General features: G+C 41.4%; 1 protein-coding gene across 7 annotated transcripts in view; it reads right to left on the bottom strand.

Moving 5' to 3' along the window:
* Positions 1 to 27,911, bottom strand: part of LOC146456038 (uncharacterized) — a 145,564-nt gene that overhangs the window by 62,619 nt on the left and 55,034 nt on the right. For 4 of the 7 annotated variants that reach the window (XM_085093599.1, XM_085093600.1, XM_085093601.1 and 1 more), the window contains 18 exons: positions 21,877 to 27,453; positions 19,660 to 19,986; positions 14,740 to 15,060; positions 14,083 to 14,180; positions 12,853 to 12,994; positions 10,584 to 10,739; positions 9,620 to 9,949; positions 8,716 to 9,045; positions 7,528 to 7,860; positions 6,835 to 7,173; positions 5,658 to 5,876; positions 4,906 to 5,025; positions 4,694 to 4,804; positions 4,213 to 4,386; positions 3,341 to 3,673; positions 2,347 to 2,676; positions 946 to 1,284; positions 269 to 460 (listed from right to left, as the gene is read on the bottom strand). In XM_085093599.1, the coding sequence (XP_084949725.1) occupies positions 269 to 460; positions 946 to 1,284; positions 2,347 to 2,676; positions 3,341 to 3,673; positions 4,213 to 4,386; positions 4,694 to 4,804; positions 4,906 to 5,025; positions 5,658 to 5,876; positions 6,835 to 7,173; positions 7,528 to 7,860; positions 8,716 to 9,045; positions 9,620 to 9,949; positions 10,584 to 10,739; positions 12,853 to 12,994; positions 14,083 to 14,180; positions 14,740 to 15,060; positions 19,660 to 19,986; positions 21,877 to 27,453 (9,771 nt within the window). The remainder of the gene's footprint in view (positions 1 to 268; positions 461 to 945; positions 1,285 to 2,346; positions 2,677 to 3,340; positions 3,674 to 4,212; positions 4,387 to 4,693; positions 4,805 to 4,905; positions 5,026 to 5,657; positions 5,877 to 6,834; positions 7,174 to 7,527; positions 7,861 to 8,715; positions 9,046 to 9,619; positions 9,950 to 10,583; positions 10,740 to 12,852; positions 12,995 to 14,082; positions 14,181 to 14,739; positions 15,061 to 19,659; positions 19,987 to 21,876; positions 27,454 to 27,911) is intronic. The other 3 variants (XM_085093602.1, XM_085093603.1, XM_085093604.1) reach the window with 2 other exon arrangements.

Raw genomic sequence — 27,911 nt, 5'->3', positions numbered from 1 at the left:
CATGTCGGCTTCGAAAAACTATTTTACGAGAAAAATGTTAATTTCCGGAAAAAAAAAAAATTGAAAGCAAAAACGTTAAAAAATTTTACATGATTGAGAAACACATCGGGCTAGTTTACACGAAAAACTACAACCATCACATGTGATGGGCTTGAAAAATAATTCTAGGGACCAGGGTTTCGAGAAACGCACCACTGGTCATTCAAATGACGTCTTTAAGAAAGTTACAGAAGCTAAAGAAACAGCTAAGAGACAGACACACTCCTACCGCGTCAAGTTTGATCTGCTCTTGCTCCAGTCGATCAAGTACTTCTTTGTACGTGGCATTAAGTTTGGCGAGCTGATCCTGTATCGGCGCTGAGTTCACCAGCTGATGATCTACGTCATGTACTAACGTGTCTCCTGTCCTGTTCAGATCCATCAGCTCCTCCTTTGCATTCTCCAGAACAGACAGCAGCGTCTGAAAAAATAACATGGGCATGAATCATCACTAAATCTTGGGCGCAAATGTGGAGCTGAAAAGGCTTTTGAAGTTTACGCTTTCTTTCCTGCTGTTCAAATGCAATTACAATCTTTGCCTTCTTTCAACTCTCCCTAAAGAGTTCCACTCCAAAATTTAAGTCATGCCCAACATGTCTGAGAGAATGGGCTTTCACAAACTTTTACAAACACCAATTATTCCATTGCGGTCACGCAAGCGCCCTCCCCCCCCCCCTCCCCCCCCGTCCGGCTTCTGGCTCTAATAATTGACTGAGTTCTCACGCAGGGGTTTCACTAAATAAGACTGAGAGTTGCGTGTTTAATACTGGTTGGACGAGAACGAAGCTACAATTTCCGATTACGTTTTACGAAGGTATCGGTCGTTCCTCCGACAGAAAAAAACTTAATGTATTGAAACCAATTGTTTCCGAAGGGCAAAAATCTTCTTTCACAATTCACACGCACCTTCAAAGTGTCTCTGTTGGCTTTCGCTTTGTTCACATCTGTCCCTGGTGCAATCTGGGCAGCCACAGTGGCTTCTGTGCGCTTCAACAAGTCCGTAAGCTTTTTCACGGCTTCTTCGTACAGTCGCATTTGCTTTTGAGTGCTGTCAATCACCTCTTTCTTGTGATTCACAACAGCTGACATGACCTGCCAGCGATTGGTCACTTCTTGATTGAGCATTTTGAGGGGTTCCAAGCCATCTGTGATGTTTGATGCACTGCAAGCGTTGTTGAGAGCTGTTGCTGCTGACATGAAATACTCGAACACTGGTGCGTGGTTAGCAATGTCTTCATGGAGAGCCTATGCAAGACAGAACAACAAACGAAATGTTTAAGTTTACATTTTTGTCACCCATATTATTTCTAGAATTACTGCAAAAGCAACGCCAATAAATGACGTATCTATGATTTATGAAGCTTCCGAAGAAACTACAGGCATAATAAGTTAGATATATCTCAGAAATGTTAATGGCGAGGAGTCTTCGCTCGAAGAAACTCTTTCAAATCTCTGGCTTCTTTTTGAAACAAACAGGTTGACTAGCGCCTATTTTCTTTCCTTGGTTCCGAATAATAAGCCCATAATCCTCGCGAAAACTGTCGTGAAAGCTTGGAAGATGTGGCCTGAAACAGCGGTTATTAGAGCGGGTTTCAATTGAGTGCTCTGTGATTGGTCTGCAAAACTCCCGCCACTTTCAAAACTACTACCAATTGTGCCTTGCTCGGACGCCTTTTTCGCGTTTGGTAACAGTTATGTATTTCCTTCGAATTTTGATTGGTTCGTTGCGCTGTTTGTGTCCGCTGTGATTGGTCAGAGTAATTACCTTGATTTTGGTTTACCGACACTTAACTAAAAACTGCTCTAAAATAGCTCGTGATTCTATACCATTTCTTGGCAAAGAAATGCAGAAAGTTTTCTATTTTTTTTTTTTTTATGACCTATCGAATCACTGCGGTCTTTGTGTTTACCTTGTTCAAGCTTCATCCGTTACTAAACATGTCTATATAAACAAATTTTCCCCGATATTTCAAAAACCCTTAATAATTCATAAGCCCATTGACCTATCAAATGGTCGATAAAACATCACGTGTAGTGGTTTTAAGACCCGTTAAAACCTCCTCCCTTTTTTAGTATGCGGTGTTTAATGTTTTTCTCGTATGCTAATTTCCAACGTTCACAAAAACATTATTATTATGAGTTCTCTTTCTCACGCTTTTCAGGAATGTTTCTGAAGCCGTTCAAAAAACGTGTTTTATCGGGTCTAAAGTCACTCGGCTGCCCCTCGTGGTTTTCAATCCCGATAAAACACTGCTACTCGTGTTTTAAACATAACATGCACTCCTGTCCATCAACATGGATACTCACTGTTAGAGTCTTGTGCTGAACGCCTAAGTTGACTGTGTCACAAGGGACTGGGGCCAAGTTAATGACCTTCTGTTCAGTGTCTCTGAGCCACACGCTCAACACGCGGAACGCGTCATCATAGTTCTGCGCTAAAGGAAACACGCGCTCGATAACAACATGTCTGTTGTCGCTTCTGTGCCGGACGCCCTCCCACAAGGTGCGTGTTGCCAGAACACGGTTCTCAAAGACTTCCTTCTCCGGGGCGGGTTCACTTTCAGCAACTATGCGTGCGGCTGCTGGGAAAAGGTATTCGGATATCGGGCGCAAACGACCAACCTCGCGGACAACGATCTAAACAGAATAGAATTGAAATAAAATCAGCTGTAATGAATCATACTACTTCATCAAGGAAGTTCAAAGGTAATACAGATAAACCAACAGTGAGACATGTTATTCTTTTACGTAGGTTATAACAAGAAACGTTTGAAAAGATATATCATGTCCTAATTCAAACAATTAATATATATAAAATGCAGCCATCGCGTGTGAGAAACAGAGATTTATTATCGACTATTGAACGTTAAAACATGTCTGCTTTACGTTTTTTTGTTTTTTTGTTGTTGTTGTTGTTGTTGTTGTTGTTTTGTGTATGTGTGTTGTGTTTTTTGCTGTTGTTGTTGTTGTTTTGTTTTTGTTTGCGACGGTTCCTAAAACTCACGTTGCGTGCTTCACCCATCTCAGTGTAAACGTGCTATTTTTCAACCAAAAGGGATAAAAACAGAATGGAACGTGACTTGGAATACACAGAATTTCCAAACTTCACGCGATGACATGTTTTTAATGCTTTGACTAACGAGGTCTGGTTACTCTCTTGTTAGCTTTCAAGGATATGACACCAAACCGCTCACAAAAATATTAAATACTTATATTTATCAAATTACTGAGCAACCGAACTAACTGATTGGTAAACCAACATGAATTTGAGTGATTAAAAAATGTTACAACATTAGCTAACCTCGTGAGAAACTCTCTGATCTTTGATGACAATAAACTCGGCTGAAACTGGTTTAGCACGCGTCAGCGACTTGTCTAGTTTCACCACTCTTTTACCGAAGTCCTCAAAGGTGTCAAACACTCGCTGTTTTTCTGTCAAAGCAGTTTCCAATCTTCGACGACGGTCGTTAAGCTTGACTGTCACTTCGTTTATCGTCGACTTTGCTCGGTTGACGTTCGAGTGAACTTCGCTGATGACTTCGGGATTGCCGCCATTTTCCTTGATGATCCATTCACCAGTTTCTTCCATTGTGTCGATCTTTCGTCTATGAATTACAACTTCCTCCTCAAGATTCTTAAAAAACAAAATCAAACACGTTTTATGTTAGCGCCTCTATATTTTAACCTGTTCCAGGCGTAATGGGAATATATGGTGGCACACGAATCGAAATCTTCCGAACGTTTTTCTATTCATGCTACCAGAATACAAGAATTCATTTTCGTTTTCTACATTTTGCCTTACGTCCACAAGTAAAGGAAAACAGGGATTGGAAACATGTTCAAAAGTCAAGAAAAAACGATTTGTCATCAATGAGCAGTAAAAAGAACTATTAAGTGAAATTTTTTTGTTTGCTTGTTTGTTTGTTTTTTTCAGCAACTTTCCTTTTTTTAAGTTGGGATTATTGAACCCTTTTCTTAAGTGTGGCGGCTACAAAATTCAGAACGGGCACGCCTACAATTTAAGTGCCGGTTTGTTTTTTTAAGCCGCTGAAGTTTTCAATTTGGCGGTCGTCATTTTAGAGACAGATCCACTGGGCAATGGCGGATACATGCTTGTACATACTACGAGGCATACGTAACCAAAGATTGATTTAATACGTTTCAAATACACACCTGTACGTGTTGCAGTTGGTCCTGGATGTTCTCCAAGTCTGTAACAATGATCTCAACAGACACATAACTCATGATAGCCATCACCTTCACTTCAATCTCCGTCCCAGCTCCCTGGAACACCTCCACGGTCCGAATGTACTTCTCAAGCTTGACCTTCCTCTCTTTCAAACGCACCTGCCGGACGACACTACGCCGTTAAACCACTGAAAGGATTAGCACTTACAAAGGGGTTATGTGCGTGGAGAAATCACAGCACCATTAATTATCCCCTCGCTATGAGAGGCTTTTCAGGCATAATGAAACAAACCGGGCACATACAAGTATTTGAAATAGAATATAACTTAGTTAACATACCGCAACTGGCGGGAGGAAGACAAGCTAGCTACTTACAACCGTCAACGTGGCGAAATCAGCGACCTAACCGTTCGGTCACGCTGCCTCCGATCCATTCAAAAGCTGAAAAAAAGAGTTGCGTTCTAACCTGCATGACCTGGTTGTCTTTAATGATGGTGATGATATACTCGTTGTTTGTGACCTGCTTGGACAATCGCAACAGCTTGATTTCCGTCTTTTCTAACACGTCAATTATTTTCTGTTTGCAAGGAAAAATGAAAATGTTTAATCCATGGTTCAAAATTCTTTGTTAACGTAACAGCAGGATTGTTACCGTGCAAAATGTTCGCGTTTACATACGTTGACTTTGATGAGTTCCTCCTTTGCCTGTCCAATGTTGAAGCCGACCTTGGGCTCCGTGGCCAGAATGCTTTCCGCTTCTGACATCACCTGCTGCATCGGCTGCATGACTTCTTGTACCTGGAAAAAATCAACGAAAATAGAAATGCTAAGAAAACGCAACCAAGCAGAGGATGTAGTGTGTAGTTGAAGAAGGTTTCCTTGTATCAAATGTTGCTCGCCTTGGTTATGCGTTTACCAGTTTGCCTCTGCACTTTGCGCAAGAAAGAGGAATCACGTGATCTTCGAGTGCCAAGCGGCGAAGCGCCTCCTTTGTATTCTACCTTGCTTCGAAAACACCTATAGTTGCTTGGTTGTTTTTTACTTTTCTACGGGTTCATTGATGGCTGTGCTTGCAATGGAAAAATGATGGTCTGCCCACATGATTTGGCCTGGTGAGCATTATATAATAGTCAAAATCAATTATTTTACCCGGCTTATGAAAGCCACCAGCCCTCTTTCACAAACTCTTAATCAAAGTACTGTGACCAATCTGAATCCACATTCTTAGCTGCAAAGAATATTTAGAACCAATGTATGTCGAAAAAAGTAAGGGCGAATCTCTTCTGCGTGATATGAACTAGGGGTTTGGTAACGGGGAGCTAACCAGAACATCCTATAGCCCATCATACCCAACGACTGTCTATACAGTATCCGCTGATATAAGACTCTAAACTTGTAGTTAATTTTTATTACACAGCTGTTTTACATACCAGCGCTAACGTCTTGTTGGAATTCTTCAGTTCCTTCTCTTTACCAAGCACTTTAGCAGTGAACGCTTCCCAGCGTCTCTTAACTTCCTCAGTTCCACTGCTCACCATGACAATATCATTGTTGATTGACAGCTCGTGACACACACCAATCAAAGACTCTGATGATGAAAGGAAATTCTGGTACACAGGTTTGTGGTTTTCCAACGCCTCGACCAAAGCCTGTCAATCAAACAGCAAGTCAATCATTTTAATCAATCAATCATAGTATTTTGAACTTGCTAATCCCAAACCTCAAGTCGTATGATTTTGTTGCAACTTACAATTTCGGGGATGAAATCCTTCAACAACCACAACACGCACTAACCAAAGGGATAGCTCCTTCCCATTTCTGCATGTAACGCGCGCTTCAATATCTAGTTAAAGATTGCTGACGAAGTATGTGAACTGCGCGAAATCGGTATTTCAAAAAATAAAACCAAACATTACCTTTAAATTAACAGATCTAAAAACTCTTGATTTTGAATAAACTTTTTTTTCCCGATGAATGTCCATTTCAAATGTTTATTACGTTGTTGTAAGATATAGCTCAAAAGTCCGTGTGGTAATACTTTTTAAATGAAAGCTTTTGAATGGTACTTTCCTGTTGAAGTGTTTATTGCATTGTTAGAGATAACTATTTTTAGAGTGTGAAGTGTCACCATTTAACTTAAAACTAATCAACTGCACTGTACCGTGGTACTGTTCTGAGGATCAAATGCTTAGGTATGACCACTGAACTACAAGCCGTTTAAACTATAATTTCCGTCGGTGCCGTTGTTACTTTGTCCATCGGTGGTCTTACATGCCGACACTATGGGTCGGTTATTAAAAGACAGTTTAGACGATGTTTAACAAAACCACGTTCTTACTAAGTCATTTTCAATTTTGCCAACAGTCATGCCTAAACATTGTCTCCTGCTGACAGTAACAAGAAGGCTTGCATCCCAGACGAGAAAACTATTTATCTACGCAAAATAAACCACTTATCAACAAATTTGGAGGCCCGCTCATTGTATTAAGCTGCGGCCTAAGTTAGACTCTGTTTAAATAACTGGCCCTATACGTTCTACTCTTTACTTCTTGTCCCACCTCCAAAACAAAACCATCACATTTGAATTTGCACGCGGCAGTTCTGTACCTTAAGCTGTTCTTGTTTATCTGCCATGACCGTGATGTCAGTCACGTCACTGAGCTCCGATAATAACTGGTCAAACTTGCTCTCACTCTCGTTTAACCACGTGACCACCTGCTCGTGTACTTCCATGTAACCAGCTACACTAGGCACCAGTCTACCAAGGTTCTTCTGTCGTTCCTCGATTTGCGCTTTGAGGTTTTTCCAGCGGTTTTCCACATCCAGTAGTCTTACCTGCAGCTGATGTTTGTCAGGCGCCGAGTCTATGCGTGTTAGCATGTCAATTCCTCGCTGGTGAATGTCTTCATACATTGGAGCATGGAGATGAACGTCCTCTTTTATTACCTGAGAATGAAATGGTCGTTTCCATAACTTTGCATTCATTAAATGACGCATATACCTTTTAACCTATTGCGTGCCAAAAATCACGTACAATTCCGAAAATTGAAGATCTATCAAGGCCGAAACTGTATGTTTTCATCAATTTTCTACCAAAATTGCGCTATCACAAAAACAAAACAACATTAAAATCACTTTGAAAAAAAGCACACAACTCGAGCCTGCAAGCAAGCTCTCTATTTGGTCAGCCGCGAGAGGATGTAGCGAGAGCGGTGGGCGAAGAAGAGAGCTTGCTCGCAGGCTAACTACTCTTGTTACAGTAGGTATTGTTTTCTTCCATTAATACTGAATATTACTGACCTTGAGCCCAGCCCCTTGTTTCTTTATGACTCTCGGTTTGATTGACAGCACGCCAAGCGCCTGGAACTGCCTCTCTGCATCATACAACCATCTTTCAAAGTCGTCCAGAGCTTCATTGAACCCCTGGCAGCGGTACAGTGCAGTTTGCACATGCGTGATGCGGTCCTTGAGTTTGTCGTCAATGCTGCAGTACAGATCTGTCACATTCTGGACTTTGGACTTGGTTGAGTCGACGAACTTCTCGTTATCTTTGTTGTCCTGCATTAGTGCCAGTCCACTGGACTGAAGGGAACCTAGTTTAGGTCTTCGTTGTGCTAGAGCAAGTTTGGAAGCCTAAGGAGAAAGGAATTGTTACAAATTCTATACAGACAAGAAAAAAATGTCACCTAAAAGGTAAGCGTAGAAACAAAATTTGCTTCTTCTAACTCATTGTGAAAACATATTTACACTGATTAACTTACAAGGAGACCTTGGCAAAAGATTTGCGCAAAGATAAATTAAAAAAGACCTACCAAACATCTTTTACACCAAAAATGCCATCAACCCCATCCCCCACCTTACTCAACACCAATAAAACAAGGAGGCTTTGTTTCCTACCTCACCTAAATTATAACCATAACAGATTACATCACTCAATTAAAACACAACTCATCTAAGACACGGGGGCTCTTCTATCTACCCCACTGAATTAAAACCCTGCAGCTCTATCACCTTTACTGCTATAACCTATCCTATCCTACCCCACTACAACACAGAGGATCTAACTGTCCGTACCAGCAAACCATTGTAACCGAACTCAACCCAACCCACTAAAATGCAAACTACAACTACCTACTCCTCCTTACCCTCCTAAGAAGTTGGCTCTACCACCTAACTACTACAACCTACCCCTAACCTACCCCACTCAAACACAGAGTGTAACTAACCCTACTCCGACAAAACACATGGCTCTATCACCTAACTTTTATAAAGAAGCACTTTCACCTGAAGCATAAAGGACCTAACCCTACCCCCACCTCACCAATACACAAATACCCCGGCCCACTAAAATACTGACTCTTGAACCTGCTGTAACCTATCCCCACTCCACTCCAATTCATTATAATTGGTTAGCCCAAATACAAATAGAGGGGAAAAAGCGTGACCTAACGTCATCTGACGTGATTAAGCGTGACCTATTCCTTGTACCTGAAGCTCAGCAAGTTGTCGTTTTAGCGTGTCACTATTATTTCCAGGTGTCTCCTCCAAGATGGCGGCGTCCACACCAGTCAAATCAAGCTCAAACTCCTGTAGCGCAGTTGTGAACTGATCCGAGGAGTTGACAAGAGCCTCGATCAATTGCTCGCGGTTGCGCAGTTCCAGTAGAATGCGTTCGTAACGCTCATTGGTTGTTTGCTGATCGTGGCGTGCTTCGCTTGACATCCCATTGTACTTGTCGAGCCTGTCAGCCAGCTCGTCACCAAGCTCGTTCATCCGTTTGACGTCGTGAGCACGTTTCTCGACAGCTTTCAAGACACCCTGGAGAAAGCCAAGCAACTTTTGTTAACAACCCAATAACGAATAAGTGAATGATCATCGCAGTTATAAGTTGCGTATATAACTGTAATGATCATTCACTTATTCATTATTTCCTCCGCAGTTCAAATGTATGAATTTTCATATATTCACTTTCATCTAATCACCTATCGGGTATATTACGAATTCACAATATGAGCAGCTCCCAGTTGGCTTAATAGCTCAGTTAGTAGAGCACTGCACCGGTATCGCAGAGGTCATGGGTTCGAATCCCGTTCAAGCCGGAATTTTTTTCAAAAATTTTTTTTCAGGCTTTTTTTTTTTCACAACTGCTTAAGTTGCGTATATAACTGCGACGATGGTTCACTTATTCATTCTTCCGCAGTTCAAATGTATGAATTTTCATATATTCACATTCATAACGCAGTAAATTAAGTAAACAAAGCTCACAGAAACAAACCACAACAACAACAAACAAACTTTGAAGGATCTTCTGAAACACGGAAAGGAACGTCGTTCGATAAAGTTTTGTGTTTACACTGCATTTGTTTTACAACTACAGGTGCATCATTCAAACCTTGATATTCTGCAGCTCTTGCTTTGCGATCTCCACATCTGGAGAGACACCCACGTTCGATCCAAGCTCCGTCTCTGCTAACGTAACAACGTCCTTCACGTTCTGAGAGTTGTCGTGGTACTTTTGAGCCAGCGGTAACACGTCCCCGAGCTGCGCATGTCTTTCGTTTGTTTTTCTCTTAAGTTCTTCCCATCTTATCTTGACGTCATCCAGTTTAGCGCTTATCTCGTCCCTCTCAGGCCCAGGCCCCGAGGATTGCAAGAAATCAGTGGTTTTGTGTACAACATTGTTGTAGTTTGGTTCATGCATTAGGACATCTCGTCTGTCAGCCTGTAAAAAGGTAAACGTCAAACGCAATTAGACACAAGTCGAGAGCATGCCTCAACTTCTTTTCAATTCCACCAAAACTTGCGCACACTTGCGCTGACCTGGGATGACTTGAATTTCACTTCGGGAAACCTCAAATTGTACCGCTAATTGTCGCCTAGCCAAAAGAAGTTCGTGTAAGCATTTGTTTACAATACGGCCGTACGCGAAACACGAACTTACACTTCTAAGCCGAGGCCTACCATCTGAATACCTTCAATAGCAGTCATAATTTGTTGAAACACTACACTGAGACCACAAAAAAACCACATCTCGCCCATATATCACGAGCTCCCCCTCCTCCAATGTTGCGTTCACATTTATTCTTTCGCTCCCAACGTGAAGGAGGTTTCGCAATGTGACCATAATTATCGTAACATCTGCTGAACTTTTGCTTTGAATTTTTTCCCAGAGTTATTTTATCCAAGAGTTATCCAAGAGTTATCCTTTGAGAAGTTATTTCTAAACACCTCGAAGTTGGTTAAAAAAAGAAACACTCGGGTGCACCTCAATTTTTACTTCTCGGTATTTTGGGAATCGGATTAAACACTCTCCTTCGTGTTTCATAAATTGCTTTAAGTACTACAGTGCAGCATACCGTGTGAGCGATTTCTTCTTCCTTGAGTGAGATGAGATCTGCTTTCAGAGGCGGATGACTGGCAGCAACTTCCTCCGCGCGGGAGAGCCACGCGATGAAGTGATTCAGGGCTTCCTGTACCGGCTGATGATCCACTGGAAGATTGAAGACTTTCTCCTGCAATAAATACCGAAATATTAACATAAAACAGCTTTCAGTACAGTAACTCTCGCTTTGCGGACACCTCGCTATTACGGACACCCCAATAATACGGACAGCAGCTAAATTCCCGGCGAAAAAAAAATTACAGACATTTGACTGAAATAAATTCCGCTACAGTCAACTCCCTTTATCGGGACACCCTCGGGACTGCGAGTTAGTGTCCTTAATAGCGAGAATCCGTAATAGCGCGGATTTGTTTATGAAAATTAGGTTCGTTTGCACGAAGCCTCGCTTTCATAATGAAATTCAAAGCAACTCGGTTCAGTAACTCGTCTAAAAAAGATTAAAAAATTAAATATAATTTTGCGTTTAATTTTACTTTTCATCTTCCTAATTTTTTCGTTTATTATTTATAGGTAATAAATTAAATTTGTTTAACTTTATGCAAATCATTTTGAGAACACGAACATCATATGTTTGACTTTGTCACTCAAATTTTGACAGGAGTACATGTGTTTAAATACATTTTGAGTCTAATCCCACGCCTACTCTCTGAAGAAAAAATATACACCACAGACGATGTTCTGTCGTGAAAGTTTGCCTGCAAACTGGACAGTGCACTGGTTCTTTTTGTTATCTTTTTCTCCAGTGCAATGCTGTGAATTAACATAGTTTCATTTTCATTTTTTAATAGCATAAATTAAGAAAAAAAGTAAACATAATCGCAGGATGAAATTTAATCATCTTTGCAAAACGTATAATAAAAGCAAGTAAACGTCAATATATCACACTTTGATAGACTCCTGCCACATGTTTGTTTTGTCAGACCAAAATGGTGACTTGATCGGAGACATGTCCTTTCAAGCAAAAATAATTACTTACAGAGCTGAGTTACCTGTGGTGCTGTTCAGCATGATGTACAAGGTGTCCTAACATTTGAGTATGTGAATTAAATCCTGGGATGTGACCATTCAAATGAAAGCTACCGAGCAGTATTTTCTAATGGTACTGTTTGATCATGCTGTAGAAAATGGTTCTAACTTTTGAGTCTATGGATGAAATTCTGAAGTGTAATCATTCAAATGAAGCTACTAAGCAGTACTTTCCTGGGGTACTTTTCCTGCGCTTAAAGTGCCCCTAACCCTACAATTTGTTTTCTTGTGGTAGATTTCCATATCTTTCAAGAACTCATTTTCGAAAAAATTTTTGAGAAATATTGAATCCTTTTTATTTTACGAGCGCTAAAAGTTACTGAAATTTTTAAATTTTTGCGCCCTTTAAGCCCCGCTGGACAAATTTTTCTCTCGTGGGCTCATTAGGAACGAGCCAATGAGAAGCGTCCGATATTTGACACTGTGACGTAAGAAAAGGACACCAGAAGGATTCAGAAGGAATCTTATGAGGGGTATCGAATGGTCTTTGCGAGCATTTGCGAGCATGCGAGCACTGTGTTTATTTTTGCGAGCAGGAGCAGTTGTCAAATTTTTCTTGCGAGCAGCGAGCACTTTAGAAAATACAGATGGCGAGCAGCGAGCACTTTAGAAAAATAGAGATAGCGAGCAGCGAGCACTTCGTAAATTTTCCGCTAGCTGGAATCTCTCTTTTATTAATAGGATTAACGAAATCTCGAGCAATCGAGTACATGTTAACGAGAGTGCGAGCATGCGAGCAGTTGCAAAAATTTTGCGAGCACGAGCAAGCGAGCACCCGTTTAATTTTTGCGAGCAATTCGAGCAAAGGCCAATTTTTGCGAGCACTTTTAAATTGAATGGGACCATTCGACACCCCTCTTATGCATGCTGACTCCTTTCTCTACATTTCGAGAGTTGCTGCATCCATTTTCTCTGTTTACAATTGAAGCATTACCGCGAATCTTCGGATATTTTTGCACGATGTCCTTTTCTTACGTCACGCTTCATATTTGGCCGAGTGGGGGACTAATGCGAACGATAGGTGAAAATATCGACAAGACTGCCTTCACTTCTAGCGCTCGTAAAAAAAAAAAGGATTCAATATTTCTCAAATCTTTTTTCGAAAATGAGTTCTTGAAAGATATGGAAATCTACCAAAAGAAAACAAATTGAAGGGTTAGGGGCACTTTAAGGAATGAAGAGTTAAAGCTACTAACCTGTTGCAGCGTCAGAGAAGTAAGATATAGCCTCTGTTGGCGAATTGTCGCTTCCATATCATGGAAGTTCTCCTTGAGTCTATCCAATGTTTCCTGGATATCGAGAGGAATAACCTCCTTCTCCGGTTCACCATTTGGTAACCTATTGACGAAAAAGTAATTTTTATCAAGGTCCTTACATTTTTTTCAGAAACCTTAGCGATAAAAGCCATAGCTTGAACCAAAACACGCCTTTCTTGGCGATAAAGGACGACGCAGTGCGCAGCGCTTCTGAAATTTGCCGTTAAAACAAATGTTACGCCTTAATTAACCCAAATTGTGTAAATGACAAATATCAACATTCTCGCAACTTTGGGCTACAATGAAGTAATACCTGCCAACACTCGATGAAACCTTATCAGAACAAGTTATGACCAGGCTATCACCACAAGAGACAACTTTGACATCAATAAGCTAGAGCAGTATTCAAGACGCATTACTTGTGACGGCTTTCAATTGAGTGTCGAAAGTAATTTCGCGTTTACGCTGTTTTTCCTTTACTGAGCTCTATGATTGGTTGAAAAGGATCGCGCCATTTTCTCAATCAAAGGAAAGCCAAACCAAAACCAATCGTGCCTCGCTCGCACGTGTTTTCCCGCACTCGTTGCCGGTTAAATGTATTTGTTTCGAACTATAATTGGTTCATTGTGCTGTTTATGTCTGTTGTGATTGGTCAGAGTAATAACTTTGTTTTTGCTCAGTTTACGGCTCTCGATTGAAAACCACTCTAAATGGGCCGAGCTCACCGGTAGCCCAGTAGCTCAGTGGTAGGGACTTCGGGGTTTTTTTTCTTTGTCCCACCTCGTGACGTCACAAAGCCAATAACTAGGAGCCTCTACCTGTTTTAATTCCTTTAGTCAACTTTTCCCCGACTAGATTATTTGTATAACTGCTTTGGCCGCGAAACAGTATGATGTATGGCAATTTAATACCCACTGCTCTTCTTTGATTGGGCATACATGAATGAACTGTGGGTGTTGCTTAGTATGAGAGATACAGGCTCCGGGTCATCAGGAAGGTCTTTCTCACCACACTACTGTCCAAAAATAGCGGAGAACAGCGCTTTGGAGAGAAAACCTTTTGTAACTTCTGCCTGCGGGTTAGTGTTAATTTGTCCTAGACCAATAACTTTATTGGCCTCGTCTGCGCTAAAGGTAATTAGTAACCTAGTTTGCAAAGGATGCTACTTACAAGGCGTGGGATCTATGCGCATTTCTGATTAACCAATCGCCAGTTAAGGTGGCTGTGGTGAGTAAGGGCTTGTGTTTACTGATCTCCTCACGGAAAGCCTGCAAAAACAAACAACATTGTTATGTATGAGCAACGGCGCTTTTCGATTACTTCACTACGACTAAGCTTTCAGCTCATAGAGAAATCACCCGAGAAAAAAGGTGGGAAAATGTACGAACAGTTTCAATCTTCTAGTAACCAGCCGGGGCCCGATTGCTCGAAAGCCGATTAACGCTAATCCCCGATTAAAAGTTAACCGACGTTTTCACCTCGGTCGATAAAAATGTTCTTAATAGCTAAATTAAAGCTAATGGTAAAGAAAATTCTAAGTCAAAAATAAGGCAGCGGGCTTTGAACAACTGCGCCCAGAAGTTAAGCTGAGCCCTACCTCCCACCCCCCAGAAAACTTGAATCTCTCGCCTGCATTTCTGTGACCATTTTTCCATTATAGGAATGAGTGGTTAGCCCCTGCTTAGCTCCCAACGTGAAGAGCCAGGGTTTTATCAGTTCAAGATGTTCTTTCCTTATTCGCAGACAGATAATACGCTGGTCACTGAACATGCCAGCAAGGCCATAACGAGTAACGAGAAAATTCTTCAAGGAGTTTGTGAAACTTACCTCAAGTTCTTCAATTCGCTTCTTGATCGCCTGTCCATCAGTGGTGTCAACCTCGACTGCAAGCAACTGTTCTTTTCTCCCGGCAAACTTTGCAAGCAGCTGTTCTACAGCAAGCTGGAACTCAGTCGCTTTGCGCATGTGCTCATCATAATGCTCCTCAAACCGCGTCATCTTGCCTTTCAACGCATGCACCCTACTTGACAGCGCATCCATCTGTGTGCGTACGGCTGCCATGTCTGCGGAAGGGTCTTGTAGGCTCAAGAGTGCATCGCCAGCGATGCGTGTTTTTTCAGATGCGTCGTCAAGCGCTTTGTTCAAGTCCTGCAAAAAACAACACAAAACATTAATAACAAAGGCCCCTATTTGTCCACTTAACTCTTAAATGCGTGGTAATGAACCGCTAAATCCAATATTACAAATTATCCTGCTCAGGCGTATATAGACAATCAACGTCAATCGGACCAAACGCAACGGAAACAAAGCGCTTTAAAGACTTGGTGTTTAATGGCAGATATCAAATCCGCAAATTAGCATCCCTTGCCTCCTCGGACAGGAAAAAACACGCATCACACACTGTGGAATTACCGAATATTGCAAAGCCAACGGCACCGCATCCCAAAAGTTCAGCTCAGTAGCTTTTACATGAACGTTCATACTTAAGGATTTCATCCGCAGACTCAAAAGTTAGAGGCGCGTTCCATGGTTAAGAAGAAAGTTATAATTTATATAAGCCAAGCGATCACTAACAACCGTTATATTTTATTGTATTTATCTTTTTGTAAGTGTTTAATTTAGCGAATTGGAGATTTGTTTTTATCTTTATACGGCTGGTACCAGTCACGCAGAGCAAGCGACTGGGAGCTGTTCTTTTGCGTAGAGTATGGCATCTGGTTTTGACTCAATAAAATAACGTGATTGGAAAATATTTGCCTTGGCTGCTCACATATAACGATAAACAATTTGACTCTTTGTTATTTGCACCATTGACGGACGTCAGCAACTGTTTTAGTGATTCCAAAATCATTCTCCCATGTCAGACGACAGCTGCTCCCGATCGGTCGTAAAAAAAAATATTACACTTGCATAGTTTTTAATAAACCAATCCCAAGTAAAAGATTTCCAAGTCAAATCAGCGAAAGAAACAAAACCACTAACACAGTGCCAATTTTCACAACTTAAAACCAATTTAAAAATTGTACTCACTGAATCACGGCTAAATTAGGAATATTGTTCCGAGCGGTAATGCTACAACGCAGGTTTGAATAAATAAATCTGCGTCCCTACCTTAGGTCGAGCGTGCAACGCCGAATTTTTACTTTTACGTACCCTTTTTTCCTCCGAGGGCAATCCGCCGTTGCAAGAACTATATTCCGAAGCCAATGGTCCATTGTTTGAACTCTCGGTTTGCTGTAAAACCAGACGAGATGCCCTTCTAGCTCTCACATACACAGGTTTAACCAGAAATCCTTTCCAAACAGTTATAGACCGAAAATATTCATCTGGTACGCTATCTGACACATCATTATTTTGAATATCGAAGCTGCGAGATTTCCCGTCTGTATGTTTTTCCAAGAAACGTCCACTAGTTGACCGAATGTATGATTTACTCGATAAAGCCGAGCCAATAGGGTTTGAACTTGCACCGTTCGTAGGCCCAGTAAATTTAATAAACGTCCCTCGATTGCCCCGTACGTTTGATGCATTTTGTTCTTTACAACCGCACGCACACTCCACAGAGGCTCGTCGCAATCCCGAATTTATTCGTGTCCGTATACTGTTTATGTCGCTGGCTTCATCTAACTTGAAGCAATCGTATTTCCCGGGGCGACTTGACTTTAAATTCATACAACCACGGCATCCGCATTCTGGAAGATTATTTCGCTTCTCTTTGTTGGCCATTTGTGAAAGCCAACCATTAATTGCGATGATTTATGGGCAGAAGTATATATAACACGAGATAGTTGCGGCGATTATCATCTCCACGGTTTTGAAAACAACGTCTTGCTCGTTCACTCGACGTTTGATATACGGAAAAATTCAGAATAACCTTGCGATGCCAATTATAACGTTAGAGCGATGGAATGTTTTCATGTTCCTTCATGCGAGACACAGCAACTCTACAGGTCGGAAACCACTCGCTTACGACTTGGATTTCTAGGCAAAACAATCGGGCTAACCGTTGTCCCTGAATTTCCTCTTAAAAACCACCACTTAATTATGCATTCACAGCAACGAATTTACATTTAAGATGAGCTCGCTGTCTTTGTTGTCAAGGGCCGCATTTGCAACACAATTGCACAATAAAGTCCGCGCGGCGAACTCCGCTAAACACAACCCCCATAGCAGTGATCTTGCCTTCCAACCAAGCAATAAAAACCAAAATTAAAATTCAGATTTTTTTTCATCATGCAATACCAGCGTTCTGGTTCTTTCGAAGCTCGCTTTCAAGCAAAAACATTCTGACGTGTCGCTAAGAATACACATTACATATATTATATAATTTTAAAAACGTAAATATGGGCATTTAGAAAAGTTTATGAAAATTGTAATAACTTGCGATGTTAAAATTTTGCTACTGATTACAAAAGTACACAGCAGGTTTTACATAAAAAGAAAATATTTTACTAAAATTAGCAAAAAGTGATCTGTTTTTCAATATAAGCCGACACAAAAACTTGAAAAAGTAATACATTTGCGAAAATTACATCTGCGCGACATGAAAATATCTTCAAAGGAAAACGATAAAATGCAAACAGTGAAGATGGAAACAAAGCTGAATTTTTAGCAAGCATAACAAACATATATCGTGCTAGTAGTTTGAATTTTGCTACTTTGGGAAATTATACATAAAAAAATGAGAACAGGCGTGCGTTGCTTTGTTCTTTTCAATAAAAGCATCTTTCAATGCATTTTACCCATAGTATTCTTCTTAACGCATCTGCGTGTAACTGAAGTGATAAAATGGATTCTTTTACACTTTAGCTTTCGTCAAGAAATTCCATACAACGAGGACAGTTTGAAAATATGGACATACGTGTCAATTTGTTTTAATTGTTTGATTTTTTTTATAAAAACCTGTTCCCAGATATTTTACCAACTTTCTGCTCCTAATAGCACTCTTATTTTTTTATTTTAGCTTACTGACACAATGAAATAAATTTGTTTGCATTAAAAATCTAAACAAACTAAAAGAAGTTCAAAAATAAGCATTACGATGTTGACGCCGCAAATTAGGGTGTTCTCCAAACAAAACACTGATCAAATTTATTTCAATCGCAACATTTACAACACCTCTAGACGGTAACAGCTTTCCAGACCTCACAAAACTTTCAACCTTAATACCACTGGATGAGTCAGAGAAATTTCTGGATTATTAACGGTTGAGAAGAGCCGTATTTTAGCATAATTTGAAATTAATTACACCTTCAATAGCACCCTATAAGATGACAAAGCTCGTTGAGATTTTAAACAACGGCGGAGAGATAGCTTGAATTCAACTCAGTAAGGAACTAAATCGATCACAATTCACAAGAAAAAACCTCGAACATCTTAAGAGGGAACATGCGACCGAAGGCAAAACTGTGAGAAAATCCCAGTTACAAGAGACAGACAATATGAGTGCAGGAAACAACATTTTAATTTTATTGCTTTAATGCTCTGCTTGGGTGTTCCTGTTTCGTTGCAATGCACGAAAAGATTTCACATTCATAGTTGATACAAAGCAGTCGGGGCTGTCATGGTTTGGTACAACGGAAGTTCTCCTTAAAGAGGCAGTGTCCCCTATTTTTAGTGTCAATTTGAATAGCCAAAAATATATATATTTATATCGAAGTAAACGTTAAAATAATTGTTCAGTTTTGTTAACTATAACCCAACTAGTCCACAGAAGCTAGTATCATTTATCTTTGGCTGCGGATGGCTAGGATGGAACTGGATTGCAACTTGAAAAAATCGGCCAATTTTGTCAAGGTCGTTCTCAGTATTTTGGAAAAATGGCTAAAATCTGATTATTAGTTTATTCTTCCTCGGAGAAATCATTTGATATTTTCCTCCCGGTGTTCTAAGAGTAATTTCAGGTTAGAAAAGAGGTTCTTAGTCAAATATTTGAGCAGTTTAGACCAACATACAGAAAAATCTACATGACAGTGCCCCTTTAAAGACGCATTCGAAGTATAAACACCTTTATATTGTTGCGGGGAGTTCACTTAGTTCCAAAGGCAAAAGTTGGCGACCCCTCATTACTGATAACTCCCTTGGCCCACAGGAGGCTAAACTTAACACAGACTCTGTAATACGGACACTTCCATAAAAGGAAACTTGGCACTCATTTTCAGTCGTTGTAATTATCTCGTTACTTCGATGAGTTCGGCATCGAAAAGCAACCAGCGTTTGAATGTACACCATATTTCTATCATCGCGGGTTTTTAAGGAAAATTTCGACAACTCTTCTTTTGCCGGCTCTCAAAATTCAATCAGCAATACTGCATAATCGAAAGTAATTAATTTTGTGATTACAGCTTCCAGCCGGGAACGCCCCCGCCGAACAACCCAATGGTAAGGAGCAGTAAGAGGCTGTTTTACTTGCAGACAATGCTTGTAACACCAATCAAGATCTGAAAAAATCATTTCATGTTGGATTCAGCTGATTCAGCTTCACAGTTTGCGCCACATTTTCCCCGTTTTCCTGATGGTAATTTTCCGGTCATCAACTTACATTTGAATTCTACCAACTGGTCCAAGCATGCCTTCGAGACTCTCAATTTAAAGTATCATTTTTCAATCCAAAACCAAGCCACATTCAAAATTATTTATTCGCCTACTCGGCTTGATAATACCACTCTGAAATATAACGCTAATACAGTTCCAAAATCTTGATCCAAGTCAACAGAAAAAAAAAACATTTGAGAAAGTTAACCGTACCTTAACCTCCTCAATCTCCTCATTGATCTTTTCCGGCTCAGCTCCAAAGGCACGCTGGGTATTCAATTTGTTTTCGACCTCGGCAATCACTTCAGCAAGCATTTCCAAAGTGTTGTGGTAGTCCCTAGCCAGCGGCTCGGCAGTTTCCAAAGCCTTTCGTCGGTCAGCGGTTCTAGTGACGATGCTGTTCAATGCCTCAGTCACGTGATTAACCTCTCTAGTGAGGTCCTCTTTGTCGCCTGGTTGTGCGTTCTGCACCAGGACCTCACTGACTTTGGCGAAGTTTTCGATGACAGGTGCTCTATCACTAATCTCATCTTGAATGTCCTGCGGGAAATCAAGATGTCTGTGAGGGCAAAGTAATTTTTTTTCTAAGTTTCCGACCACTTCGCCTTTGTTAGAGGATCCTGGAGTATTAAGAAAGAAATGGCGGCAAAATAACTACAAACGTGCAAAGGTTGCTACGAAGAACAACAGGTTTTCCAACCTTGATCAACCTGTCGACTTATCCAGGGTCCCCTAAAGTCATGTTGTTTACATGAACTTTGTGTAAGCAAAGTCAACTAATAATGATCCTCCCCGTTATTAAAACATGCACGTACGTCACGTTTGTGTCTTCGTGTGTCCTGTGTTTATACGATGTTTTGTTAAAAATTTAACTGCTTTAACTGATTTTAACTGCGATGGAACAAAAGTTTGGCAAAAGGCTCTTTCTCCTTTACCGTTGCATCAAATCTGTTAATCGTATCAAAAGGAGGAGTTAGTGTGTTAGTTTTGAGAAAAACGTTTTACCAACTGAGTTCAACTTGGCTGAGAAGAACATGTTTGGTTCTGGGTAAAGATCTTTGTTAGTTGTTTAGAAACACCGTCATCATAAAAATATTGCATGCAGTAAAAAAAGCTTATTTGTTTAACTCAGGTACTGATTCAAGAACGACTGATACAAATTAATGCTCAACGTGTACAGTCGAGTGATGACGGAATGGTGAATGAATATTGATCAACAACAACGAAACTGATCGATGGTTGGACCAACAGAACGAACGACTGAATAAATGAACGAACGAACGAATGAGTGAATGATTAATGAACGAATGAGAAAATATTAGAAAATTAACGAAAGAAAAATTATGCAATAAAAGTTCAAATGCTCGAGCGTGCATATGAGTACTTAATAAGTAGCCAGTGTAGCTGGCGTGATCGTTCGGGCGCTGGCACAGGTTTGGCAGTGGAGCCGCGAAAACGAACCCAAGAGCCATAAGAGCCCGAATAATAACGCCAGTTACTCAGACTAGTTAACAATTGAGTGAATGAACAAAGGAATGAACGAAGAAACGAATTAAGGAGTGAACTGGCGAAAGGACGAATAGATGAGCGCACGAGTAACCAGTGATTAATTGACAAATTATATGGAGAACATTTCACAACAACAACAACAACAAATCTAATTGGTTAAATTCTCCTGAAAATCAAATGAAATACAACATTGTTAGTATTAGAAGTGAAACGCAATGACAATAAACACGGATAGTGATCTGGTGACGTGCAACGCATTCATATGTGATCACGGAAATTACACAAACCGCCAACCTTCGACTTGTGCAGTACAATGCCACTGACAATGTAACTGTGATACCGTGCAAACAAGTGAAAATGGACACAATGTGAAGGCCTTGAGAAATAAGGTTTATTCTTTTTTTTTCTTCCTACATTTAAATGGTGTTTATTTCGCTGACAACAAATACCAGGAAAATATATAGTTAGTACAGTACGTTAAAAGTAGGCCGTGAGCGTTCATTACACAAATATTAGTTATGCAATAAAAGTTCATTCCATTTAGGCCGTCAATCGTGGATGTAGTTCGTTAACATTAGGTCTTGACAGCGAAATCACAATCTTTATTTATTAAGTTAACACAATCTACGATTTAAAAATTCATCTGTTGTCCAGTCCAGTTGGTTGTGCCGTTGTAAAGACTTCACGAACCATTAATCACATGCAGGGTTTTAAACTTCAAAGACAAGCCTAGAGTGGTCTATATCGCCTTTTCAAAACAGACGAGCAAAGAACAAGCCTATCGAATCCCCATCACGAATCACCTTAAGAAATGATGACTTTCTATTAGGCATGCAGGTTTCATGCAATTTCTCAGTGTCAACAGCGTTAACAGCCAATCCCTTCATGCAAATGTAAACAGGTTCCACGAGGGAGGAATACCTTTATCTGTCGCAACTGTTCCTGGATCTCATCCACCTTCCACGAGACTGGTCTTATCCAGCTCAACGTCTTCAGCGTGACCAGCATCCAGTAAAGAAAGTTCTCCAAAACGAAATTAAACTGCACATGCCTTGAGCTGTAAATGAAAATCATCGATTTGTGCTCCAAGACGTACTGATACAGTGTTTCAATGATGACGAGGTATCGCTGAACAACCGTTGTTTCGTATGGCATCGAAGCCCGTCTGGGAGACGTCGGTGGAGCGTGCGCCAAAAGAACAGCTTCTGGTGTGATCGCCTCCAAAGTTGCCATTTCTGCACCTGGAGCCGCTTCTTCGACAACTCTGTACGTAGCAACGGGAACAGCCGACTTAAGAGCGCTAGTCTCCAACACGCCTCGGCGCTGCACAGTAGCTGTCGTGATGGTTTGTCTTACCATTCTCTTGACTCGAACGCCGTTTTCATCAACATATTCTTCAACTTGTCCAGGTGATTCATCTTGTGTTTGTGCTACAGGAAATGTCATCTCCACTGGTTCAATCTGTTGACCTTCCCTCTTGATAGTTCTTGTTATGACAGTTCGTTTCACAATTCTCCTGACTCGCACTCCATTATCGTCAACATATTCTTCAATTGCCTCAGGTGACTCATCTTCCATGTCACCAATTTCAGGAATAACTATTTCCCGATTCAAAGTTATTGCAGTAACGTTTTCTCTCACGCTGTCGAGGTCACGCTCTTCTTTACGCTCATCTTCTCTTGGTTCAGATGGTAGCACTAACCATGAAATTTCTTCGCGAGGCTTCTCCTGTTCTTTTGGTGTTGGTTCACTTTCAACCATCCATTCAGGAAGGGCAACTTCTCGAGTTTCTACTGAAGGTATCACATCTTCAGGGTCCATCTCTAGGAACACAGGAGCAGCTGACTCAAATACTTTTGGTTGTGACTCTTCTCCTTTGTCATCAACAGATCTACGGATTACAGATCTTGTTGTGATGGTTCGTTTCACAATTCGCCTCACTCGAACACCATTTTCATCAACATATTCTTCAACTTCCTCAGGCGACTCATCCTGTCTTTGTGCCACAGGGAACGTCAGCTCCAATGGTTCAATCTGGTGACCTTCTCTCTTGATAGTTCTTGTTGTGATGGTACGTCTCACTATTCTCCTGACTCGAACTCCATTATCATCAACATATTCTTCAACTTGCTCAGGTGACTTGTCTTCCATGTCATCAATTTCAGGAATAACTATTTCCCGATTCAAAGTTGTTGCAGTAACGTTTTCTCTCACGCCCTCGCGGTCACGTTCTTCCTTAGGCTCATCTTCTCTTGGTGCAGACGGTAGCACTAACCATGAAATTTCTTCGTGAGCCTTCTTCTGTTCTTTTGGGGTTGGTTCACTTTCAACCATCCATTCAGGAAGGGCAACTTCTCGAGTTTCTACTGAAGGTACCACATCTTCAGGGTCCATCTCTAGGAACACAGGAGCAGCTGACTCAAATACTTTTGGTTGTGATTCTTCTCCTTTGTCATCAACAGATCTACGGATTACAGATCTTGTTGTGATGGTTCGTTTCACAATTCGCCTCACTCGAACACCATTTTCATCAACATATTCTTCAACTTCCTCAGGCGACTCATCCTGTCTTTGTACCACAGGGGACGTCAGCTCCAATGGTTCAATCTGGTGACCTTCTCTCTTGATAGCTTTTGTTGTGATGGTACGTCTCACTATTCTCCTGACTCGAACTCCATTATCATCAACATATTCTTCAACTTGCTCAGGTGACTCGTCCATGTCATCAATTTCAGGAATAACTATTTCCCGATTCAAAGTTGTTGCAGTAACGCTTTCTCTCACGCCCTCGCGGTCACGTTCTTCCTTAGGCTCATCTTCTCTTGGTTCAGACGCCAGTACTAACCATGAAATTTCTTCGTGAGACTTCTTCTGTTCTTTTGGGGTTGGTTCACTTTCAACCATCCATTCAGGAAGGACAACTTTTCGAGTTTGCACAGAAGGTACCACATCTTCAGGGTCCATCTCTAGGAACACAGGAGCAGCTGACTCAAATACTTTTGGTTGTGACTCTTCTCCTTTGTCATCAACAGATCTACGGACTACAGATCTTGTTGTGATGGTTCGTTTCACAATTCGCCTCACTCGAACACCATTTTCATCAACATATTCTTCAACTTCCTCAGGCGACTCATCCTGTCTTTGTACCGCAGGGAACGTCAGCTCCAATGGTTCAATCTGGTGACCTTCTCTCTTGATAGTTCTTGTTGTGATGGTACGTCTCACTATTCTCCTGACTCGAACTCCATTATCATCAACATATTCTTCAACTTGCTCAGCTGACTCGTCCATGTCATCAATTTCAGGAATCACTATTTCCCGATTCAAAGTTGTTGCAGTAACGCTTTCTCTCACGCCCTCGCGGTCACGTTCTTCCTTAGGCTCATCTTCTCTTGGTGCAGACGGTAGCACTAACCATGAAATTTCTTCGTGGGACTTCTTCTGTTCTTTTGGGGTTGGTTCACTTTCAACCATCCATTCAGGAAGGACAACTTCTCGAGTTCGCACAGAAGGTACCACATCTCCAGGGTCCATCTCTAGGAACACAGGAGCAGCTGACTCGAATACGTTTGGTTGTGATTCTTCTCCTTTGTCATCAACAGATCTACGGACTACAGATCTTGTTGTGATGGTTCGTTTCACAATTCGCCTCACTCGAACACCATTTTCATCAACATATTCTTCAACTTCCTCAGGCGACTCATCCTGTCTTTGTGCCACAGGGAACGTCAGCTCCATTGGTTCCATCTGTTGACCTTCTCTCTTGATAGTTCTTGTTGTGATGGTACGTCTCACTACTCTCCTGACTCGAACTCCATTATCATCAACATATTCTTCAACTTGCTCAGGTGACTCGTCCATGTCATCAATTTCAGGAATAAATATTTCCCGATTCAAAGTTGTTGCAGTAACGCTTTCTCTCACGCCCTCGCGGTCACGTTCTTCCTTACGCTCATCTTCTCTTGGTTCAGACGCCAGTACTAACCATGAAATTTCTTCGTGAGACTTCTTCTGTTCTTTTGGCGTTGGTTCACTTTCAACCATCCATTCAGGAAGGACAACTTCTCGAGTTTGCAATGAAGGTACAACATCTCCAGGGTCCATCTCTAGGTAAACAGGAGCAGCGGACTCAAATACTTTTGTTTGCGGTTCTTCCCTCTTGTCATCAACAGATGTACGGACTACAGATGTTGTTGTGATGGTTCGTTTCACAATTCTCCTCACTCGAACACCATTCACATCAACAAATTCTTCAACTTCCTCTGGTGACTGATCCCGTCTTTGCGTTACAGGGAATGTCAGCTCCATTGGTTCAATCTGTTGACCTTCTCTCTTGATAGTTCTTGTTGTGATAGTTCGTTTCACAATTCTCCTTACTCGCACTCCGTTTTCATCAACATATTCTTCAATTTCCTGGGCTGACTCATCTTCCATGTCATCAATTTGAGGAATAACAATTTCCCGATTTAAATTTGTTGCAGTAACGCTTTCTCTCACGCTGTCGCGGTCACGTTCTTCCTTAGGCTCATCTTGTTTTGGTTCAGACGGTAGCACTAACCATGAAATTTCTTCTTGAGGCTTCTTTTGTTCTTCTGGTGTTGGTTCACATTCGACCATCCATCCAGGAAGGACAATTTCTCGAGTTTGCAATGAAGGTACCACATCTTCAGCGTCCATCTCTAGGTAAACAGGAGCTGCTGACTCAAATATCTTTGGTTGTGGCTCGTCTCTTTGGCCATCAACAGATGTACGGATTACAGATCTTGTTGTGATGGTTCGTTTCACAATTCTTCTCACTCGAACGCCATTCTCATCAACATATTCTTCAACCTCCCCCGATGTCTGATCATCTGCTTCTGCCGACAAAAGGTCAGATTCCCTTAGCTCAGGAATTGTGACCTTTCTGTCGATATTTACACAAGATAAGTCTTCTTGCATTTCTGGCATTTTCCTTGTCTGGGAAAAACTGCGGGTGGTTTTCATCGGGTAAGCAAGACTTTTAGGTTCGAATGGAATTTCAGGTTCATCCGGGACAACAACAAACGATCTGGGAAAACTTGGACGCCTTTTAACCTCTACTATTACGATCTCTTCATCAAATTCGTCATCCTCTTCTTCATCGTCCTCTTCCTCATCTTCATCCATTGGTTCGTCACCTTCCTTTTCATCTTCCACTTCCATTTCCTCTTCGGCCTTTTGCGCTGTTGGAGGAGTGGGTAAGAACACATCTGTCTTACTGACCTTATCGTCTGCTACTTCCCTTTGTACCTTTTTTCTCGGTATTTCGGGCGACTGGGGCAAACCCGCTGGAGGCTCTGCTCTTTTACGCTCACGTACCGCAGGAGTTTCCTCTTCGTCTTCAAGAGCATGTAGCGAAATCACTGGCGGATGCCTTTCAATAATAGATGCCGATACTTCCTCTATGACATGCGGTTTCTCAGTATCACGCACTGTTGGTAACTTCGGCGTATGTCGCTCAATCTGAATTGAGGAAATCGAGACTGGGGTGGGAGGCTTTTCTTTGACGGATACAAGCCACTCTGGGTAAGACACCGTTCTCTCGATCCTTTCAGCTCGTGCATCATCGTCTGGAGATTGGGCCATTTCTTGTGGCATTTTCACTGTCACGGATTCTGTGGGTCTTTTCAGCTGACTTTTCAGTGTAGGCTTAGTGAGTTTTTGTGTGCGGTGACCGTGCTCCGAGGTGAAGATCTGAATTCGCTCAGTATCTTCGGGTCCATCTCCAAGCTCTTGTCGACCAGAATCTCTAGGTGTCAGTACAACCTTCAAGGCCCCATCTCTCAGTACTGTCTTGGTACTTGTGGTCACAGAAGTCCGTACAACTCTTCTCACCCTCTGGCCGTGTTCATCAACGTACTCCTCTACGTCTTCCCCTGGCTCGGCAGGCACATCAATAGCCAACTCATGCCTGGGTGTTTGCCGCTCGACTCTTGTTATTGTCCTGGTAGTTGTTACCTTTGAAATCCTCTTCACCCGACGACCTTCGTCATCGACGTACTCTTCGATAACTTCTTGGTCTGGTTTCTTTATCCTTCTTACCGAGCGCTCTAAAGGAATACTCACCTCATTAAACACTGCTCCGTCTTCGTCTCCGTAATCTTCTTCATCGGAAGAGCCACCGAGAAGCGGTTTTCCCCACTCGAACTGTCCCTCATCCTTGTCTGTCTCTTCTTCCCCGGTATCTGGTTGGGATTTTTTGGGAACTGGAATGTGAAATCCCTCTACAGTACCCTTTTTAACCGTGGTGACTTTGAAAGCTAATTTGTCTTCTAGGCTCCCATCACTGTCAGAACTTCTTGAAACAGGTTTTCCTAATTCGAATGGTCTCGCAGGCAGTTCTCCTTTTGAACGTGTACTTTCAACAGGCTCTGCTTCCAATGTCACTGATACAGGGATCTCGAATCTCTCAAGATTGCTCTTTTTCACGTTTGTAACCTTAAATGGAACGGTAGAATCGTCCTCCTTGGATTCATCGCCCTAAAGATTCAACAAAATATCGAGTATGTCAGTTAATCGTCCAATGAACTCTAATCATATAAGTCCGAAGCGAGATAAGTTGCGCGATAAACAAACCCTCCATATCTTACACCGACGGCCCCTTAATTTTCGCTCTGTTCGGAATAACGACAATAACATAATATATGCTGCGTGCCAACGTTTAAATTAATACTGTCTTCTTCAATTGTAAACAAGAGACAGTTTGAGCCCTGCGGCACCACACCATTTGACAAGCTGAATAATTACCTAGATTTTAGCAATTTCGCATTGGTAATCTACGGCGATGAGCTATACCGAATACACTTTTTTAAAACTTTTGTAATATCAAGGAAATACATTTGTGTCTGTGTACCTTCAATTAGTTAAGTCAATTTTTTTTTAACTTTATTTGTGTAGAAACTACCAAACTTTGAAAGAAGACAAACAATTAAACAATA

The sequence above is a fragment of the Pavona decussata genome, unplaced genomic scaffold, assembly GCF_977016875.1.
Source record: "Pavona decussata unplaced genomic scaffold, jaPavDecu1.1 SCAFFOLD_262, whole genome shotgun sequence".
Lineage (NCBI taxonomy): Eukaryota > Metazoa > Cnidaria > Anthozoa > Scleractinia > Agariciidae > Pavona > Pavona decussata.
Note: the sequence above shows the minus strand (reverse complement) of the source record. Positions and strands in the feature narration are given on the sequence as shown.